Source organism: Lycium barbarum, chromosome 1, assembly GCF_019175385.1.
Source record: "Lycium barbarum isolate Lr01 chromosome 1, ASM1917538v2, whole genome shotgun sequence".
In the NCBI taxonomy this organism is placed as follows: Eukaryota; Viridiplantae; Streptophyta; class Magnoliopsida; order Solanales; family Solanaceae; genus Lycium; species Lycium barbarum.
In genome coordinates, this window is record NC_083337.1 from 163533391 (window position 1) to 163554645 (window position 21255).

Sequence of the window (21255 nt, forward strand, 5' to 3'; positions counted from 1 at the left end):
GATTTCTACAAATCTGCCAATGAGTTTTACAAGTAATAACTTCTAAATTTAAGAGTTCATTCAAGATCACCCTAACGTTTATAAACTAATCCTCTTGGAATATTTGAACCAGTTTCTAGACTCAGTTAATACCCTACTGACTTTAAGGAGTAGATAAGATTAATTTACCAAGCAAAACGCAATCAAACAATCTATCTATCTCTGAGCTTTCTAAAACAGTTTCAGACTAAACGTTTCAATAATCAAGATGAACAACAAGTTAAAAATAACCAGCAGCCTAGGTAGACTTTAACTTAGAGGAGCTAAAATACTGGCAAATAAAGGCAACTTCACAGGAATGAGGAACCACCATAACGCGATGGCTTGAATAACTTATATGCTAGTACAGCTTCAAACTTGAGGACAATCATTCAAAAGCTTCGAACTTGATTCAAATGGGACCAAAACAGAACCAGCAGTTTAGGAAATTTAAGCAAAATAGGGTGTGGTAGAACTAAATTATCCACTACTCATTCTATATGAGTGCAAGCAAAGTTAAATCAGTCATTTCAGCATTTTAATCATGGGATGCCAACCAGGTAGTTTACAAGCAACATAACAACAAAACTGACTCAGAAGGACCACATCAAGGCTAACTATCCAACTAATTTATATGTTGGACATAGGTGAAACTTCTAAGCCTAATCCCAGCAGGGACTATCACAATATCTATTAACACTAATAGCTAATAGACTGATCTGGCAGTTAACTAACAAGCGTATAAAGCACAAGAAATACATTTTGGACACTGATGATACAAGAACACATCACATTTTATCTAAACTTGCAAATCCCTTCCCAAAAACAGATCTTATGCTAGTCACATGATGGCTCAAAACCCCTTTAAATACCATTGGTCCAACTCACATAAATTACCAATAATGTATAAACCACTAGTGACCATTAAGCATGCATCATACTCTGTATTAATGAATTTAATAGCACAGATAGAACTAGACAGGAGAGATACTTTCTAAACGTGGTCTAAGAGCTACTGATATCATGTTCTTAGCATAGTGGAAGTGGATTCACTAAGAAAATAGTAGAGAGGTGCAGCTAAACAAGACAGTAAACTAAACAATATATGGAACATGAGCTAAAATAGGCCTAATGCTGATTAAACTAATCAGTTGACATGCTTAAATCTAAAGACCTAAACTGATATTACTCTTTAAACACGGCTACCATTAGCAATTAGGACAACACGACCAAACAAGGCTAGCACTTAACACATGTCTTCCTAGTTATACTAACGATTGTCGTAGCTAATCAACTTAACACATATAAACAAAATACAAATAAAAGGCTAAAATATGCTAAAAGAGGGAAGCTTACTAACCTTCTTCGGGTGCAGCGAAATGAGGCGAAGGTTTCGACCTAACCTCGAAGCACCACGAAAATCGAACTTGCGTACGTTCGAATTCAGACCAACACCCGAAGCAAAAAAAAAAAAAAAAGAACAGAATGCGTATTTGTGACGATATCAGTAAGATTAGAGAAAATTAGTATTTTTCAAAAGAATGGCTTGAGCGATTAAACACTCGTATTTGCGGGGTATTCAAAATGCTCCAACTCTTTGCTTTAAGGGAATTTTCGTGACTAAGAAAAAAAAAGCCCCCTCAGACGATTCAACCCGCCACTATTTCTAGGGTTTTGCTTTGTGTTGTGTTGAAATAAAAGAGATACGCGTGGGGAACAGGGGGAATGGGGATGGTAGTGAGCGTGGGGGACAGAGGGAGGTGGAAGAGACAGAGGGAACAAGAGAGGATGGGGGAGATGAGGGAGGAAAGAGGAAGGGAAAGAGAGAGACGAAGAAGAGAAGGGATCGGGCGGCTGCAAAAAATGGGAAGCGGAAAATGAGAAGGGAACCCACTTATTTTGGACGAGGATTGGGCTTCCGGGTCGGGTTAAAAAATGGGCTGGTTTGGCTAAGAATATGGGCTGGGCAAAATTAAAAGAATGGGCTGGTCTGAAAATGTTGGTTAATTATTTGGGCTGGGGTGAATTAAATTGGGCTGGTAAATTAGAATGATGCCAGGTGAATTAAAATGTGGACTGGTTTTGTGCATTGGTCCGAAAATAGTATGAGTTGATTGGGCTACTACATTTAAATAAAAGACCTATTTAAATAAATTGTGTTAAAATATTACTTAATATAAAATATGCAATTATTAGTGCTCAGATAAAAATGGCGTTGTAATAGCCGTGTAATAATATTTCGAAAATCCACAGTAAATAAACACTATTATTTAATTATGCAAAGATAAATGCGATGCGTGTGCGTAAGCTGGTAAAATGCCGAAAATGATAATAATAATAATAATAATAATAATAATAATAATAATAATAATAATAATAATAATAATAATAATAATAATCAGTGCGATAATAGAATAGTGAAACGCCGGTATTGATAAGAGGCTAATAATTATAGTAAAATATAATATATATTTTTTATTTTCCAAAAATATTAAAAGCATAAATAGGTATTTCGGAGGAGAGGCGGGACAAAATTGGGTGTCAACATTGTATTCATAGCAAACACTAATATAATAAAGTTTTGGATACGGAGCATAAAAACAATGTTTTTATGCATATAATAATATAATATAACAAACACTAATATAATCGTGTTTTGAATATACTATATATGTATATATATATATATATATGTGTGTGTGTGTGTGTGTGTGTGTGTGTGTGTGTGTGTGTGTGTGTGTGTGTATAAAAACAATGCAAACTTATGTATGTTTATTAGCAATATAATATATATATATATATATATTATCACTACCCAAACACAACTACATACACATAAATACACTATAATCCAAAGTGTTGGGCGCACGGGCATACGTCGGCGTAGAGAAGTAGAAGATAATTGCAACAGAAAAAATATGTATTTAAATAATGATAATAAGTTCAGAAAATGGTAAAGGTACGCTTAGAGAAAATGTAAAGAAGAGAAGTTTAGGAAAAAATAAATAACGATTTAAATTGAACACAAAAATTGCTAAAAAAGTCATAAAACCAAAAGATTTAAAACTTATACCATACGTCTAACACCAATAATGAGGAATAACATCAAGAAGGCGAAATATAAACGGTCTTCTATAATAGTAATAAATATATTAGAAGCATGAGTTGGGGGTGGTTTCGTTGTCCATCTCCAACTCATGTAAACAAAAACAAAAAAAAAACAAAAAAAAAAAAAGTGGACCCCGTGTTAAAAAAATCAAGCAATATAAAAATTTAAAAAAAAAAAGTGCACTCCATATTAAAAAATCAAACAATATTCATGTAATTTCCAAAGTATTCCCATTAAGTCAATAATGGTGGATTCATTGCTACATGCGTATCAATCCATTAGTGGGAGCAAATGAAATCATTGTACAGTAAAAAACGTGGACCCCATATTATTGCTTTTCTTTAAAAGATTAAGTAGTCAAACCATACAATTTCCTTTCTTTTCTTATATTAGCATGAGATCTAATCTAGATATTTAACTGTTGTATTTTCTATTCTACCATGTCATTTATTTGTTATGTTTACTAAAATAAATATACTTAAAATATTTATTTTTTAAAATAAGATAGAATTTAATTACTTTTTCATTTTTATTCTTACTCTAATAAATGTGAAAAGAGATTAATGTCGTAAAATAAAAAATAATATTAAATGGAGATCAAATAATAAATAAGGTAAATTAGTCAAATTCTAATTCTAATTGACGTTTCCTTAAAAAAAACGTGCAAAAGATAGCATGACAAGTAAAATGAGCTAAACTAAGAATATTCACCAAAAATTAAAAAATAGTAGTTCTTCGTTTAAATAGAAAATCAAATTTCTACTTTATTTCGTTTTAAACATGTAAAATTAATTTAATAATTTGAATTAGAATTATCCAAAAGAAAATTTGATAAAAAATAATAAGTATTGTTTAGGTCCAATCTACATACATCAAGGGTGTCAGTGGGGACGGGACGGTCCCGGTCTCGCCCCGTGTCCGGCACCAGATCGTCCCGGTCCCGATCAACGATGAGGGAGGGGGCAGAGGGGGGAGGGGGACTGGTAGGGGGCGCAAGGGGCGAAAAGTCCCGATCAGGCCTGGTCCGGTCAGGCCAGGTATCGGACCGGTTGACCGGTCCCGCCCCGCTAGAAAAGTGACTATTAATTTATATTTTTTAAGGCTGGTTAGCCTTTTGCCCTTTTGACCGTTGCAAATTAATATTTTGGGACTCCAAACGGTCTGATTTTCAGCCATTGGAGTCCCTTCTCCAAAAAAAAAAAAAATGCCCCCAAAGTTTAATAAATTGCACTTTAATCTAAATTCTAAACTATAAATACCTCTTCATTTTATTCATTTTCACACAAATCATCCACCAATTCTCTCTCTCTCTAATATTTGGTGAATTATTATTATAATATTATTATTATTATTATTATTATTATTATTATTATTATTATTATTATTATTATTATTATTATTTTGGTGAAGTGGGCAATATTTGAATTTTGGAGCAACTTTCAAGCTTCGAGTAACATAATTTCAATTTCAATGTTTACGGTTACGTCTGCTTTTACGCAGACTTTTGGTACACTCGTTCCATCTTTTAATTTATTTAATTCTTGCATTTTATTTGCGTCTTTTTTCAATTAATTTTCATATTTTATTTTATTATACTTTGATAATATGTCTAAAAAAGTTAAGATCCCGGTCCTAGGTAAAACTGTCGAAATACCTAACCCTTTTAGCCGTAGTAGTAAGGGTAAATCTGGTGCTTCTAGTAAATTTGGTTCTTCTAGTAAATCTAAAATTCAATTTAGCAACAATACGGAGGATTTCACTCATGTTGATGAAACTGGATTTTTTGTTCTCTCCGGTTTTCCTCCTATTCCAGAAGATTTAGAATTACAAACTGAAGCCTTAGATAGAGCTTATGCTAATTTAGAATTTGATGATTTGGAAAATTTAGAAGTAGAAGAAGGTGAGGAATTAGATTTAAATGAGACACCTACTTGTCCCGTTACCGAAGCTCCAACTCAGACTATATCTCAGTCTGGAGCTGGTTGTTCCCCTATACCTCCTACTCGGGGTACGACTAAGGCGCAACATCCTAGAACTAGTGTCGTATGGAAATTCATGACTTTAGATGATACTAAAACTCAGGCTATTTGTCACAAATGTAAACAAATTTTAAAACACGGAAGCGGTGAAGGGGCGGGTGGTTTAACTAGACACTTGAGAACATGTATTGGAAAACCATACTTAGATGCTCGATTAGCAGCCGGACTTAAAAACACACCGACCGGCGCTAGTAGTGCCGCTCCCGGTGGATCCGTTGGGGGATCTAATATGGTCCAACAAACTTTAAATCCTTCTAACCCCGCCGTCACTCAAATGGCTTATAATAAAGATAGAGATCATGAAGAACTAGCTAAAATGGTTGCGGTTTGTGGCTTGCCTTTTAGTTTTCCTTCTAACCCCGGTTTTGTGTATTATATTAGAGCTATGTATAACCCTACTTTTCAAGGCATTCCTAGATCCACTGTTAGAGACGACGATTTTAAATTTCAAAGTGATTATTGCCAATATATGCGTTGTGTGTTCCATCACCTAGATACTAGAGTGTCTGTCACTTCTGATATAGGTCGCAGTGTTAATGGCAATGATTATTTATGTGTTACGGCACATTGGATTGATCATAATTGGAATATGCAAAAACGTATTGGTTATAAATATACTGATGAGAAAAAAAACAGGTTCTTATATTTCTACAAATGTTCTAGACATTTTGCAATTATATGGTCTTGTTGACAAAGTATTAACTGTTACATTTGATAATGCTTCTTCCATGACTAAGAGTGCTGAACTTATGGCTATAAGAATTTGCCCAATTAACCTTGATATTTTTCATGTCCGATGTGCATGCCATGTTTTTAATTTAGTTGTAAAAGATGGTCTTGAATTATTTGAGGGTTCTCTACAAAAAATACGATATGCTTGTCAATATGTTTTTAGCGCTCATAAGCAAAGTAGAATTAATTTGTTTAAAAAATATTGTGTTGAGCAAAATTTGCCTGTTAGAAAAATTCCAAAAGAAGTTTGTACTAGGTGGAATTCTTTATATGAAATGCTACTTGTTGCTCACCAATATCAAAAACCCCTTCAATATGTTTTTAATGCACGTCATTATCATCCCCATGAACAAATACAAGATAGTGATTGGAATGAAATTGAAGGACTATGTATTTTTTTTAGAAAAAATTTATATTGCAACAAAAGCATTTTCTGGTCAATACTATCCTACAATTGCACAAATGTTATTTTATATTTGTGGGCTTACAAAACTATTTGCGGAATATGGAGAATCAAACGAACATGAGGAAGCCGTTGATGAAGTGATTTTCGAATTTAAAAAGTATTTTTTTCCTATTCCCGATATTTATTTGATTGCTTGTATACTTGACCCGTCTTTAAAATTAAGAGGTGCTCATGGACTTGTTGACAAAATTTATTTGCAATTAGATATTCCTCCTAATGAACATTCAAATGTTGAAGAGTGTAACCGTAGCATAGAATTAAAAGCTAAATTAATGTATAATAATTATAAATCTGAAGAAAGTAGAAGTGGAAATCAACGTCCTTCACAAAAAAATAAGGCTAAATTTGGCAATAGAAAATTTGATAGATCAATGGATGCTGCATGGCTTGGTATTGCTAATACTCAAAATGAAAGTGATCTTGAATCTTATCTTGATCAGAGTTTGGAAAGCATCACTGTGGACGATGATGACAATGAAGATATTTTAGGATGGTGGAGGGAGCGTGGCAAGGCATTTCCATTACTCTAAAAAATGGCTCGAGATATCCTAACTATTCAATCATCATCAGTAGCTTCGGAGGCAGCTTTTAGCGCGGCAAGATTTCAACTCGGAGATCACAAACATTCATTAGCACAAGATAGCTTGGAGATTTCTGTCTTATTCAGGGATTGGATCAACGCAGAAAGAAGAAATCGTGGGCTACCAAAATTAACCCGTCAAGAAGAAGAAGAATATGAAGAGATAATCAACACTAATGGCGATGATGGCATGGAACTTATGGACCGTCAAAGAGATATACCAATTCCAGAATTGAATGCAACGGAAGCGATACGACAATTAGAAAAAATGTACATAGATCCGTACAAGTTTTAGTGTGATAATTTATAATTAACTACTTAGATGCCTAGTTAAAACAGAACCTTCCTAGAAGGTGGTTGTGTAGATTAGGTGATCTTATTGTAACTTAGAGGCCTAATTGAAACAGAACCCTTCCTAGAAGGTGGATGTGTAGATTAGGTGTTCTTCTTGTATTTGAGACTTTGAGTCAAATTTTATGAAAATTAAAAGATCTATTTTGATTTTTGAATAAATAAACATAAAGTTCTTACTTGAAATTATTTTTCTTTACATAACTACAAAAAACAATGCAATTCTTTATAATGATTATAAAGACTTTAAAGTTATAAGTTATAAAAAATAAATAGTTCTTACTTCGAATTATTTTCTCCTATTATAAAATATAAATACCTAAAAATAAATCCAAGTCTTTAAATTTTATAAAGACTTGAAAATTTAATATTAACTAATAAGTCTTTAAGTTTGAGGTTTTATTAAAAAAAGCCCCCGGCCCCCCAAGGGGGGACGGGACGCGCCCCCCAAAAGCCCGTCCCCCCAAAGTCCCCGTCCCCCCAAAGTCCCCCTTTAAGAAGTCCCCGTCCCGTCCCCCCAAAATGTCCCCTACCGTCCCCGTCCTGTCCCCCGTGCCACCCTTAACATACATTAACAATAGAATATTTTATACCTTTAAATTAATCGAATTAAAATTCAAAGTATCAACTGATGCTTAAATATTGCTATTGTTTTGTCTCAAAGAGAGGAAAATAGTTTCTTTTTAAACAAGTCTTCTCTTTTAAAAAGTATTAATAAATTTTTGCAAACTTTGTATTCGTAGCAAACACTAATATAATAAAGTTTTGGATACGGAGCACAAACTACAATGTTATATTAATCGTGTTTTGAACATATATATATATATATATGCATAAAAACAGTGGAAACTTATGTATGTTTATTAATAATATAAAATATATATATATATTATCACAACCCAAATACAAATATATATATATATATATATATATATATATATATATATATATATATATCCAAATATAACTACATACGCATAGATACACTATAATTCAAAGTGTTGAGCACGGGCACCATCTTAGTAATAGAAATATGAAGCAGTCAACAGTTCTGCGGCTTGACTAAGCAGTCTAGACAATTACTATTTTGAATTAGTATTAGTTTTATTTTGCTGACTCAGTCTTGCAGCGTGATTGAAGAACTAGTGCATTTTCTTCCAATAATTGAAGGATTCTTCCTATTTTCTCCTTCTAAGTACTATTTCATGGAAGAACTTTAACCAAATTCCTTTAATAAATTTGGCATCTGGCAGTTAGTTAATCAATCAAGATATCACAAAGCTTGTTTATATATATTCGTAAATCTTGCAACATGCTAGAACACAACTTAGTCAAATTCATTGATTTGTTGCTACATAAAATTAATTGGGTTTCTATTTGTAATATAGTAAGGTAGTTGGTTGTACACAAAAAATATACATCGGCCACTATTTTCAGAAATAATTGTTGTGAGCTCCGCCTTGTCTTCAAAAGGAACAATTATTTTGGATCAAATAAATTGAAATTTAGAATTCAGAATTTGTGAGTTTGTAGTTAGTTTGAAATTTTTATCTATGTGTGCTTCCTCTTCCATTAGCTATTAAAATTGAAATCAGAGAGACAATAGTTTCAAGTTTCAGCTAAAATGAATGAATTAAATAGCTTTATTTATGAGACAATTAGAGATTCTATTTTCCTAATAAACTTCTAATCCATACAAGACCCCAGCATGTCTCTCTGCCCCATCCTCCACAAAATAAACATCCCTCATTTTCTGAAACGCATGCCACGTCAACAAGCTATCTGAACCGGCCTGATGACATTTCCCGACCGCCCGGTCCACATCCAATGTCCTGGCAACCCGGTCTAACCCACCATAAAGACTATTACAGAACCTCATCAAATGCTTCATATCATAAACTCTATTTCCAAAAAACACCCTCATAACTCCTAAAAAGTCCTCTAACCCACGTGGCAATTCCCGGCGCGTGAGAATCTTCACCAGGTACCCGAAATCATACGCGCTGTGGAAAGTAACCCAACTCACCGATTCATTACACACTAAACCGGATGACATCATCAATTCAGCAAACCGAGCCGAGTGGACCCCACATTCCTTATTCATCTCGAAGTTAATCCCCTGTCGGCGAAGTAGCTCAATCGAGTCAGGCGCGTATAGATCACGCGCCACGTCAAAATCGGAGAAGTTGAACTGCCATATGTAACCGTGGTTAGAGCCCAAACTAGGGAGGTTACCATTAACGTCAGTTAAAGTAAGACCAAGCTGAATAAGATTTAATACATCAACGTTTGACTTCAACAACTTATACTGATCTGATGGCATGTTTCTGTAAGAAAACTCAGGTTTGTAAACAACACCAGGAAATTCTGTATCCATAGATATGTATGGGTACTGATCAATAACGGTAGAAATGAGTTCAAATTCTGATTCCAGATTATGAGCCCATACTTCTCGAATCTTAATAGGCATGATGTCAAATCCTGAAAAGGGTAATCGTAAAACTGAAAAATAATTCTGGGTTTTGAAGTAGGAAAGAAGATTTTTGGAATTGTTGCGAGTGTCAGGTGGATAAGGGATGGTTTTATAGAAAGAAGGGGTGTATAGATGAAGTGAATAAAGATAGAGAATACTATTTGCTTTAAAGAGGGAAAGAGGTGGGGAAGTAATAAATAAAAGTAGGCAAGTGGGGGGAAGTTGAGTGGGTTTGCAGAGTGAAAAGGATAAAGGAAGGAAAGAGGTGGGTGGTAATGGTACACAGAAAAAGGGGAGAGGTTTTTAGTCTATGTTCAACGCGTTTGAGTTGTTATTGACTGACAAGACAGAAGAGTAGTTATCCATAACATGTGAGTTAAAACTAAAAAAGTCAATTTTGCAAACTTTGTCTTCTGTTTTTGCTTATAGACCCAAAAATATTCTTGTTATTACAAGATAGTCAATTGGGTCATTCGCGCAAATGTCCCTTTGTCATTAATTTTTGGCCTTCCAATTTGTGATTTTTTATTTTTGTCTTTCAATACTTTTAGCGCGCCATAATTCATTTTGCTAGGCATAATTTACGCTTAGCTTAGACATATATATTATAAAATATTAGATAAATTATACCGGATAAGGTATAACTTTCGTTCAACATAATCTGAAGAAGGGCATAAATTTAGATTTCTCACAGCATAATTTGCGTTTAGCTTCGACATATGTATCATAACATTCACACAAGTTATGTCGGACAAGTCAAATCTTTCAACACTCAACATAACCTGAAAAATATTAAACAACTTATGCCGCATAACTTAATTCCTATAGAATTGTGTCGAGTGAGACAAAAATTTAGTTTGTGAAGATAAAAATATTACAGAATTTAAGCCGAGAGAAGCAGGTCTAAATATTTTCATTAAATAAGCTATAGAGACAAAAATTAAAGACCACAAATATAGAGCTAAAAATTAAAGACTATAGATATGAGAGACAAAAATTAAAGACCAGTGCCTTTGAAGGGCAATCCTCCGAGCTCAAACCTCGTCACTAACAATGCTCTAGCTCACATAGAAAATGATAATTTATGCATAAATTATTCGAAATGAGATAATTATCCTCCATCAGTATCATCTTTAAAATTTAGAACAAATGAACTTGGATTTCTAGTTCATTTCTGAATATTTTCTTTCACTTGCTTTGTGATTGAGCAATGATATTGACCGACACTAAATTCTTGTTGTTGATTTTATATCTTCACAAGTAAAATTGACTCTCACAATTGCTGTGTTAAATTGATACTTATATGATAAAGATATTAACATTTAGAAAAATATTACAAACTAATTTATAAGCACCACTCAAAGTGTAGAAAATTTCCGAGCCGATACTCAGAGTAAAACTGAGAAGAAAAATTAAACAAATACTAGAAGGAAGTTTAGGAGGGATTTGGCATTTCTTAAAGTGAATAGATAAACTTCATATCACCCAAATTAAGTTTATTTTATAGAGAAATTATAGACCTTAATCAAATTGAAATTCACTTCAATCACAAAGTAAATGAAAGAAAATTGTTATGATGACTTAGAGCCCGTTTGGGTAAGCTTATAAATTACTGAAAACAACTTATAGTGTTTGATTGGTCAGCTTATAAGTTATATTGTGCTTAAAATAAATTCAAAAAATTAAGTTGATTCTTTTGATTTAGTTTAAAAAAAATAGCTTTCAGCTTATAAGCTGAAAACTGTTTTTTTTTAAGTCCATCCAATCAGGCTCTTATAGTATGTTAAGAATGACTAGAGGCCCAATTTTATTAATTCCCAAACTTTGGGAATGATATTTTCTGACATTTGATGGAGGATAAAAGTGTCTCGCCCGAATAATTCAGGATCGAAATTAACTCTTTTCCATCTAAATTGGAGTAATCACTAGTGGAAAGGGTATTTTTTAAAACTAATTAACTAATAGCGATAGTATTTTTTAATCGAAATAAGACGAAAGACAAAATTATCTCATACCATTAGACATTAGTAGTCAAATTTTGCCCTCTTGCCGCAATATTTGTATGAGGGAATGAATTGGGGGTATGGACTATTGGGATAGGAAAAATCAAGGAATAAATTTATTAATGTATTTTTTGACTAAACTTTTATCATCCAATTATTAATAATTTAATATATTTAAAATAAATTATTGGCTTAATGCATATAGAGCCTCCTAAACTTGTCGCAATAATTTACTTTGACACTTTAAGTTAGGCTTGTTCTTATTAAACACCTATACTACTTAAATTTTGTTCCTATTAGACACATTTTGGTGACATGGAAATATGGAATGATGGGCGTACTACTACACTTACTAGAGGCGCGTGAAACCTTTGTTTTTCGTAAATTTTCTTTTCTCTTTCCTTTTTCATTTGTTTTCTCGGTCACCACTTCCTGGAATAATTCATAAGGTGAGGTTGAACCCCTGGAAACAATTAACCGTGATGATACAATTAATGTGTCCATCAAGCTCCTGCAAGTCATGGTAATCTTGGTGGAGATGTGCCAGTGGCTCATGATTTCCGGCAAGTTCACCATTTATTTATCTTACACCATTAATAGCACCTTCATCATTTCTGGTCTAGGACCGAAATTTGATTTTTTTCGAAAAGAAAATGGAGGTTCTTTCCCTTCTTCAAGTCCGGCAACCCCAACTACCGTCATCTCTTTCTTCTTTATATTCAGTCACCACCACCCATCTCTTATTAATGCCACCGGCATCTTTAAATTCTGCTTCTTCCCCATCGATCCCAATTTGTAAATCCAAGAATGATCTAAAGAGAAATCATGGAAGACAGAGAAGAGGAAGAAAGAATTAAAGAAAAAATAAAAGAAAAAAGAAGAAGAAAAGCCAGAGAATTTTCTGAGAAAGAAGGAAAAGTGTAAGGGAATGGGTGAAGAAGGCGATCAGAAGGTGGGGGATAAAAAAGTTTTTTTTTTTTTTCATATACTATGTGTCATTTCTTTATTGGTCAAATTGCCATGTCAATGGCATGTGAACTGTACGCGTTCATCATTGTGGCTTTTGTGTTTAACTGGAACAAATTTTAAATTGTATAAGTGTTTAATAGGAACAAATTTAAGTTAGAGTGTCAAAGTGAATTATTTTCACTAGTTCAGGAGCTCCATATGTAATTATTTAACAAATGTTAACACAGAATACAATGAATTTGAACGCATGCAACGTACGAATGGTTCTTTCACAAAATATGGATATGTTTTTGGGAGGAGGATGGTATTCGCTGTCCAGACTGGAAGTGAGCTAAGCAAAAACTAATTCTGTTTTTTTGTGTATTTCTGGTTTTTGTGAAACTGTGGATTGAATTGTGACAACTGACTGCACCGGCATGGCAGTGCACGTGAGTAGTGAGTACTAAATTAAACTGCTCGACGACTTTTTGCTTGGTTGAGCAAGGTACGATGAGACCATTGGAATTGAATCATCATATGATTGAGAAATTAACAAAAAGTAATTAGTGAATTAGAGTAAGTTTCTTTCCATATCAGGAAAAGTAAGTTTCTTTCCGCGCGACAAACTAATTAGAGTCGTTTTTCTAAAAAAAGAAATTAGTTATTGAAAAATATTTCTACGTCATCTCATAAATGAATATATGCTAATCCAAAAATTGCAATAACAAAAGGCAAACAATTAGTGAAAAAGAAATTGTAATACTCAAATAATTTCAGACTTTAGAACTAAAGGGATTACAATAGAATAGAAAAGATCTTATCTATGAAGAGGAATTATTTAGAGCAAATGTAACTCTAACTTGATTTTGAAGCCTTAAATTTCCTTTATTTTTAATGCCTAGATGGCTGATGTATATTTTGATAAGCAATATTTAAATATGTTGAAATTTTCTTTTTACTTCATTTAAACAAAACGTGCGTGCCGTCAAAAGTAACTGAAAGAAACTCTAAGCAACTTGTGGAGATTATTTTTTTCCATTTCTTCGTGGAGTTCTAGCTTTTAAGAATGCCCATAGTATAATATGTACAGTACTGTATCAATTAAAATAATAAGATGGTGGAGCTTTAATCATTGATTTACTTTTATAAAATCTTCTTATTTGGAAACGTGATAAAGGAGGACAGGCAGCATTTTGGTGCCAGTCAATGTTATTGATGTTGTTGCCTTCTCAGAAGACTCGTTCTGTGGCCTTTCTTTGTAATTAGAAATTAATAGTAGTGGTTCTACACTAACACGACTACTACTCCTAGTTAGTGTTATTTATGTACTATAGACTATCCCCTCCTCATTTGACCCTACTTCTATAAGTTGACTTGACTCCGTTTTCTTGAGACTGATTTCTGGTCAATCATGTACATTCATGAAGTGTAGAGACCGAGTAAATCCTTCATAGATTATATTGTGTACATATATAAAATATACTATCTAATGATCCATTTGGATTTTTGGATAGGTTCAAATAGAGAGTGTTGTGGTCCCAATAAAACATTCTTTTGGGTGGTCAAGAATTTCTGGAAACATTTTGGGAAAAAAACATAACTATACAATAATAGAAAAATAAAACATAACTATACAATAATAGAAAAATATTTACAAGACCTTAGCATAATTATTTAATCAACATTGAATGGCAGTGAGGAATTACATATTGTAACGATTCCTCTATTAAAGGAATGTAGTTGGGCAAGATTATGGCCACTCATTAACAACCTTGATTCTCTTCCTACATTTTTGCTAAAAACCTTATCTTTCACACCAACAATTGTGTTCCTACTTCCTTTCAATTTAAGAATATGATTTTATCGTATATTATATTTATTTACTATGTATAAAATACATCGATATACATCTAAAAATGAATTATACCATGTATATTATATTTGTATCAGGTATATTTAATATTAAACCTTAATACCATAGCAGATGTTAAATTATCTATATATTATTAAAAAGAGGATAGTTTGCAATAGAATTTGGACAAGTGGCAGCGCAGGAGAATGCCATGTGTTAGTTTTAGGACAACAATTAGTTAATTATAGTTAATAATTAGTTAATTTTTAATTTTGATATAAATATACTGATTTACAATTAAAAAATATTAGATAAAAAAAGGATGTGCTCCGGAATATTAGAGCCAAGCAAACCCACAATCATCCTATAATGGGGTGAGCACGTTCTATATTGTTGTTCTTCTTTGTTTTTTTTTTTTTTTTCAATTACTTATTGCTAATGTGTATTTACTTTCTTATTTGATTTCTTGAAAAAAAATGTTTTATAGTATGTGTTTTTCCTTTCTTTTTAAGTTACGTTAGATATTATCCACATTTTTTATAATTTGAATGTATAATTAAAAAAATGAATTTAAATATTCACTAAAATCCCAACCGTGTCCTAAATTTAAGCTCATTATACATTTTTTAAAAGGAGAGTCAAATTTTTTCCCTGTAATTTCTTTTACGTGTTTCCTTCAAAATTTTAAAATATAAATTTTATATATTAGATTTTCAATTCTATAATTTTTCTTACTATCTTTCGTTCAAAATTTTAAAATAGGAATTTTACAAATTATATTTTCAATTTTTACATTTATCTACGTGTGGTAAGAATGACTACACTTTGTAGGAGAAACCACAATCAGCAGTTGTAAGTACTGGAATTGTATTAATGATTTGTCAAAAGAAAAATAGATAAATAATAGATTTGAAACTAATTTAAACTTCTCCACACGTTAACAAATGGATAAATATTATTGCTATAAGTTAGGAGATATTATCTCGAGCAAAACATGAAATTTAACTTTTTGAACAATTTCCGTCACAACTAGTTTAAAAATTTGAACATTTTTTACCATTCAGTTTTTTAAAATTAATATAACTTCTTATACCTAAACCAACTTCAAACACTCACTCACGTTCCCCATTTCCCCACCCATTTTCCATTACCACCTCCAACTCAACTGTTTTATGTTTTAATGCACTAATGCTATAACATCAATTTATTATACGATATCTTACATAACTGAGTTGATGAAGATGCTGGAACTAAGGGAGAAGGGTTACGTCTAGGCAGAATCTTGAACGACATGGTTATTTTGAATGGTTGTTGCAGGCATCAACGGAAACTAAGAAGGTTGATGCAGAATGTTGAGAGCATTACGAAAATAGCCACCGCAAGCTAAAGATAAGTATTTATCATTTGTCAATTTGTATAAAAGTTTTAGTTTTTGACTAGATAAAAAAATATGTACGTTGATAAGAGAATTTATTTCCTAAGCTTTATGTATGTTTAATTACCTTCCTTGCAGGGAGAGAAGGTGAGAACTGATTTAAATTCATGTACATCCAAATGACTCTAGGAGTTTTCATCTCAAATAGACATGTAAGTCAAGGCCTCCCGGTTGCGTTATTATTCATTTATTTTATAATTTGTTATTTATTTTGTGTATTCTTGCTTAATTCTCTTTTGTAATTTGGTCTCTTTAATTTGTATCCTCTCTAATTGTTTACATACATACGTAAATGTTAATCTAATGAAGAAACTGTGCAAGTGTTTGAATCACCTTTAGTGTAATAATTATCTATGATTTTTCGTATTTGCGATCAAAGCTGCCAAAAATCGGGACTTTGATCCAATAACATATATTAGTACACAACACATATCATAACATTTTAGGATATGTTGTTTCAAAATAGATAAGAAGAGAAAGGCTGAACATGTACAACCGGATGTTGGAAGTACTTGTGCTACAACCAACTCTCTTTCACTTATCGCGACTCCTGAACAATCTCATACAATAGTAATGTAATTTTCTTATAATGTTTCAAGGTTCTACAATTCTATTATTGCCATTTAAGCCATGTTGAATGAGTCACCGAATATGAAACTAATTATCCTAAATTTTACACTTAAATCATTCAAGTTTAACAAGGCCACAATTTCATATAATTAATTTCATCAAATATTATCTGCACCGTGTGCGGGTTCTAGGTAATTATGGTGCCAACTTTATATGGATATGAACATGAATCTGTGTTATATATATATATACATGAATATGTGATTATCAGTGTGCAACCTTTTTTTATGAATCTTTCGTTCCGAAAAAGTTCTATATGGATTATAAAGACATGTGGTAGTTTTTTGGAATCATCATTGAGGTAAAAAATTAAAGTTACTATTTCTCCTAAGTATTTATTTCTTGCATCTATCTAATAGATTTGCAATTAACAAAAAATGCAGCAAGCAAATGCACATTTTGAAATGGTATATTTTTCAAACTGTACAGGGCATATCTTAAGGTGATGATAATGGTTTATTTATGTTTTATATTTCTTTTAAGCATATCGCAATTATGGCTTTGTGCAACTGGAGAAAATCACTTGATTTTAACTATATATATGAGTGCCTTTTGAGGATTCTTTATTGGAATTTTGTATGGTTTTGTTGCGGGAATTAGCCAAAGATAATTATGGAGGGAATAAAAAATATTACACATTGGATCAAGTTTTCTTATTAATCTTAAAAAATTAGAATTTTTAGACGCTAGGGACTTCTCCATGAAGAGTACGATGATCACGAAAGATTTAAAGCTGAACGTTATTATTTAGTACTCTTATAACAATAGTGTTCCCTTCTTAGTGGAAGAGGAAAAACGAAACATTTTTATCAAGCTGTCACTAAGGATACTGTTTATGAATACTTATTTATCTTATAAGCTATTTTTGTTATGTCTCTAGACGAAATAGATGTTTGATTGGTCGATGAGATAGCATGTAGTGATGACACAGTTTTATTGTAAGAACAGCTAATGCAATAAGAAATCGAAAGTGAATTTACATGCAACTCAAGCCATTTTAGTCAAATTAATAGAAAGTAAGTTGTTGAGTATCTTCGTTGGCTTGATGTTACGATCACTTGAATAAGGCAAAGATGTTCATCTTTACGTGCCATCTGGTAAGTATACAGATGTGAAGAGACATCAGCTCCGTTAAAGACCCTCTTTCCAAACTTCTTCTACAATGAAGCTATTGTCATCAAGGGCGGAATCAATTTTTCTTCTAGAATGGCCGCTCTTGACTTCATATTTTGGTGATGAAAGTGATACAATTTTCATGAATAACAACGGAAACATGGCAAAAAAAGGTTTGCATGAAAAAGGCCTGGTGCTTCTTTTTTTGGCATTGCAATATGTTTTGCGATTTGTATATAGATTTTGGGTATATTATTTTTACTGCTGGGTTGCATGAGATAGTTGGTCATAAACCTATCATTCGGTCAAATATTAAGATTTTAACATCCTCTCTTCAAAACAGAAATAAGTCATATGTGGGAATTTACATCTAAGTTTGTACATTTCAAATAGGGAATGATGGGGCCAAGGAGGTGATGCCAGGGAGAGGTGAGTTTCATGAAAATTTATCATCTTGCGTATGTGAGGATTCTTAGGTTGAACTATGAATCAAAATGGACCGGGATCGAAAAAAAGTGGTAAAAGTAATGTCGATAAGAGGAAATATGTTGAGGCAGTTGTTCATGATGGACAATTGGTGAAGGCAATGTAATAAGAAATAACAGGCAGGTTTGGGTATTTATTTTCTAAAATGTGTAATTTTTTCTATAATTTAAAAAAAAAATGTATATTTATCCATTTCTTATTCCACCGTTAAATGTACATTATTTGGCATTTCAAACAGAAGTTGCAGCTAATATAAAAGAGTCTTAAATATTTGTTCAACAAAATGATACTATTTTATTTCTATTTTTTATCTTTGTAATTCTTTTTATAAATAAAGAGATAAGATAAGTATTTTCATGACATTTTGAGAGTTTGTTAAGCTTAACTGGCAATAACAGAGTATCTATATCATAGAAAATCTTAATCTATAATAAGACTGATCCCAAAAAAAAATATATATATATATAAACTCTGCAATATGTCACACATGGTTCATATACATTTATATCTATAAATCTCTTTGTTTCTTTAAAATAATCCGCGCATCGCGCAGGTACTTATACTAGTATTATGTATAATACACATCAGTATACCTCTAAAGATGAATTATACCATGTATATAAATACATTAGTATGCATAGAATATATATATATATATATATATATATATATATATATATATATATATATATAAGAGAATTAAGGGAGTGTATAAGTAAAATAGGGAGAGAGAAAAGATGATAAACATGAAGAAAATATAACTAGATCCTAGTTTAGTGGGATGCAGTTTTTACATGTTCTAATTATCCGCGAGTTTTGTTTTCTAATATTTTTAAAAAGGTAATAAAATTGCTATTTTTGAGGAACTTTAAAAATTGTGCTAATTATGTTCAAACTCTTAGAAGGGTGACAAGCCACTTAATTTTCCCAAACATTTTCGTGGTCCTTCGTGGTTGCTCTTCAGGCCCATGTTCTTCATTTTGATCTGCCAGCCCATTTACATCTTTGTGTAGTGCTTGGCCTATTGTTGGGCTCATTACATTTCTATTAGATCCAACATGTATACGGGACTCAGTTCATTTTTTTGTGCGGATTGGCCTTCAAAAGCATTGGTCTTTAATTTTTGGCCCTCAAATTGATAGTCTTTATTTTTTGTCCTTCACCTAATACCTTAAGGTTTTAGGTTCGAATCCCAGCTCAGTCAAAAAAAAAAAAAAAAATTGCAGCCTTGAGATTTTTTTTTTTACTGAGCTTGGGTTTGAACCCCAAATCTCATGGTATTAAGTGAAAGGAAAAAAATTAAAGACCACCAATTTGAGGGACAAAAATTAAAGACCACCCCAAATAAGGGCATTCCATTGAATTGCTAGACTTACTTTACCATAGTAAAAAATTGAGATAAGAACACAAATGGCCATCCGGCTGAAACTATTGACACTTGGTGGCCTAAGAATCTTAAAGGTCATTTTTTAGCCTTTTCAAAATAATTTCATTTTCTAGCCATTTTTCAACTAATGCCAGCATATGTATATAAACTGTCTATCATTCTTGTATAGAAAGTGCATCATACATATACAATAGTGATGCATATTCTATACAACAATGATTATGTTTTATATGTATAGAATGTTGCATAGAATATGTATCACTACTGTATATGTATGGAAACATATAGAATATGTGTATAATTAGTAAGTATACATTAATTATATATTTATTAAACAGGAATATGCGTTGATTATACATTTATTATACACAAATTATACAACAATGATATGTATATATACAGTAATGATTATACTGTATATGTATAGAATATATATAACTACTGTATATGCATTTTTTGAAGGCTGAGAATTTTTTTGTTGATCTTTAGTGGCAACTAAAGTCACCAAAACCAAATATAGAGCCCGTTTGGATTGGCTTATAAAGTTGCTTATAAGCTGCTTTCAGTTTTTTTGAGTGTTTGACTGACCAGCTTAAAGTCATTTTGTGCTTAAAATAAGCTCAAAAAAATAATTGAGCCCATTTGACTTAGCTTATCTAAAGTAGCTTATAAGCTGAAAACAGCTTATAAGCCAAAAAAAATAAGTTAGACTACCCCAACTTATTTTTTTTTAGCTTATAAGCTGTTTGCAGCTTATAGACATAAGCCCATCAAAATAGGCTCATAGTCCTGTTCTTTTTGCAATGAACTTTTAATTTAGTGGAGACTTCAAAAGGTCATTTTTTTTTTTGTAGTGAATGGGCTGGGCGGCTAGCGCTTGGGATTAGTTTGGGCCGATGAGCCAGCTCGTGGTATTAAGCCCAAGAATGGGGTCTTTTTGAGCCTTTTTTTTTTTTTTTTTTTTCTCTGATGGCCTCTCAATGTCCTTTTTCCTGTATTTATAAGATTAAAATGACCTTGATTTTATCTATTGAATTTTTAGTTACTTTAAACATAAGGGTAAAATTATAAAATTTTAATGTACACAGTATGTTGCTTTTATATTTGGGACTGAAAATAAAAATCATAAAATCAATTCAGTTCCAACTAGATCGGGTTTTCTTGTAAGACGAATTATAATAATGAAAGTATTCTGTGACTGTGTACTCACCAATGATTGAGTGACTTCTAGAACACAGACCAAAAATGATTTGCACTTTTGCAGCACGTAGACATACACACGCATACCTCATGATTGTGTACTGATTTCGACTTATAAAGCTAACCGTATGGATAAGGAAGGGATAAATCTTCAATGCAAAGGATTGTTTCATCCTCTACTAAGGTGGACAGATTTTTGACTTATAAATTACCCTATAATTCTACTCCAATCATTGATGATTCTGGTCACGGCCCCGTCTTCCTATAAATTTTTTGATAAGTTTTTGCATATACGTATACTCGTGACCCTAAAAAAAAAAAAGGCACTCCATGCATTCATGTTTTAACAAATTGACAAAAACGATGTGAAATTAGAAGCTTCTGGTGCGTTGTAGTAATGATGGACGTGTTCAGTCAGTATCACATAAATTTT

The 21255-nt window shown here is 32.2% G+C and overlaps 1 protein-coding gene across 1 annotated transcript; it reads right to left on the reverse strand.

The window, feature by feature from the left end:
• Window positions 1-8908: 8908 nt before the first annotated feature.
• Window positions 8909-9971, reverse strand: LOC132603904 (probable CCR4-associated factor 1 homolog 9). Its single transcript, XM_060317207.1, has one exon. It carries the CDS (start codon window positions 9763-9765, stop codon window positions 8971-8973), a length of 795 nt encoding a protein of 264 aa, XP_060173190.1. The 5' UTR covers window positions 9766-9971; the 3' UTR covers window positions 8909-8970.
• Between the last annotated feature and the right edge of the window lie 11284 nt (window positions 9972-21255).

Bases quoted from the DNA above. Each gene is read 5' to 3' on its own strand.
- LOC132603904 (XM_060317207.1), bottom strand. From the start codon at position 9,765: ATGCCTATTAAGATTCGAGAAGTATGGGCTCATAATCTGGAATCAGAA.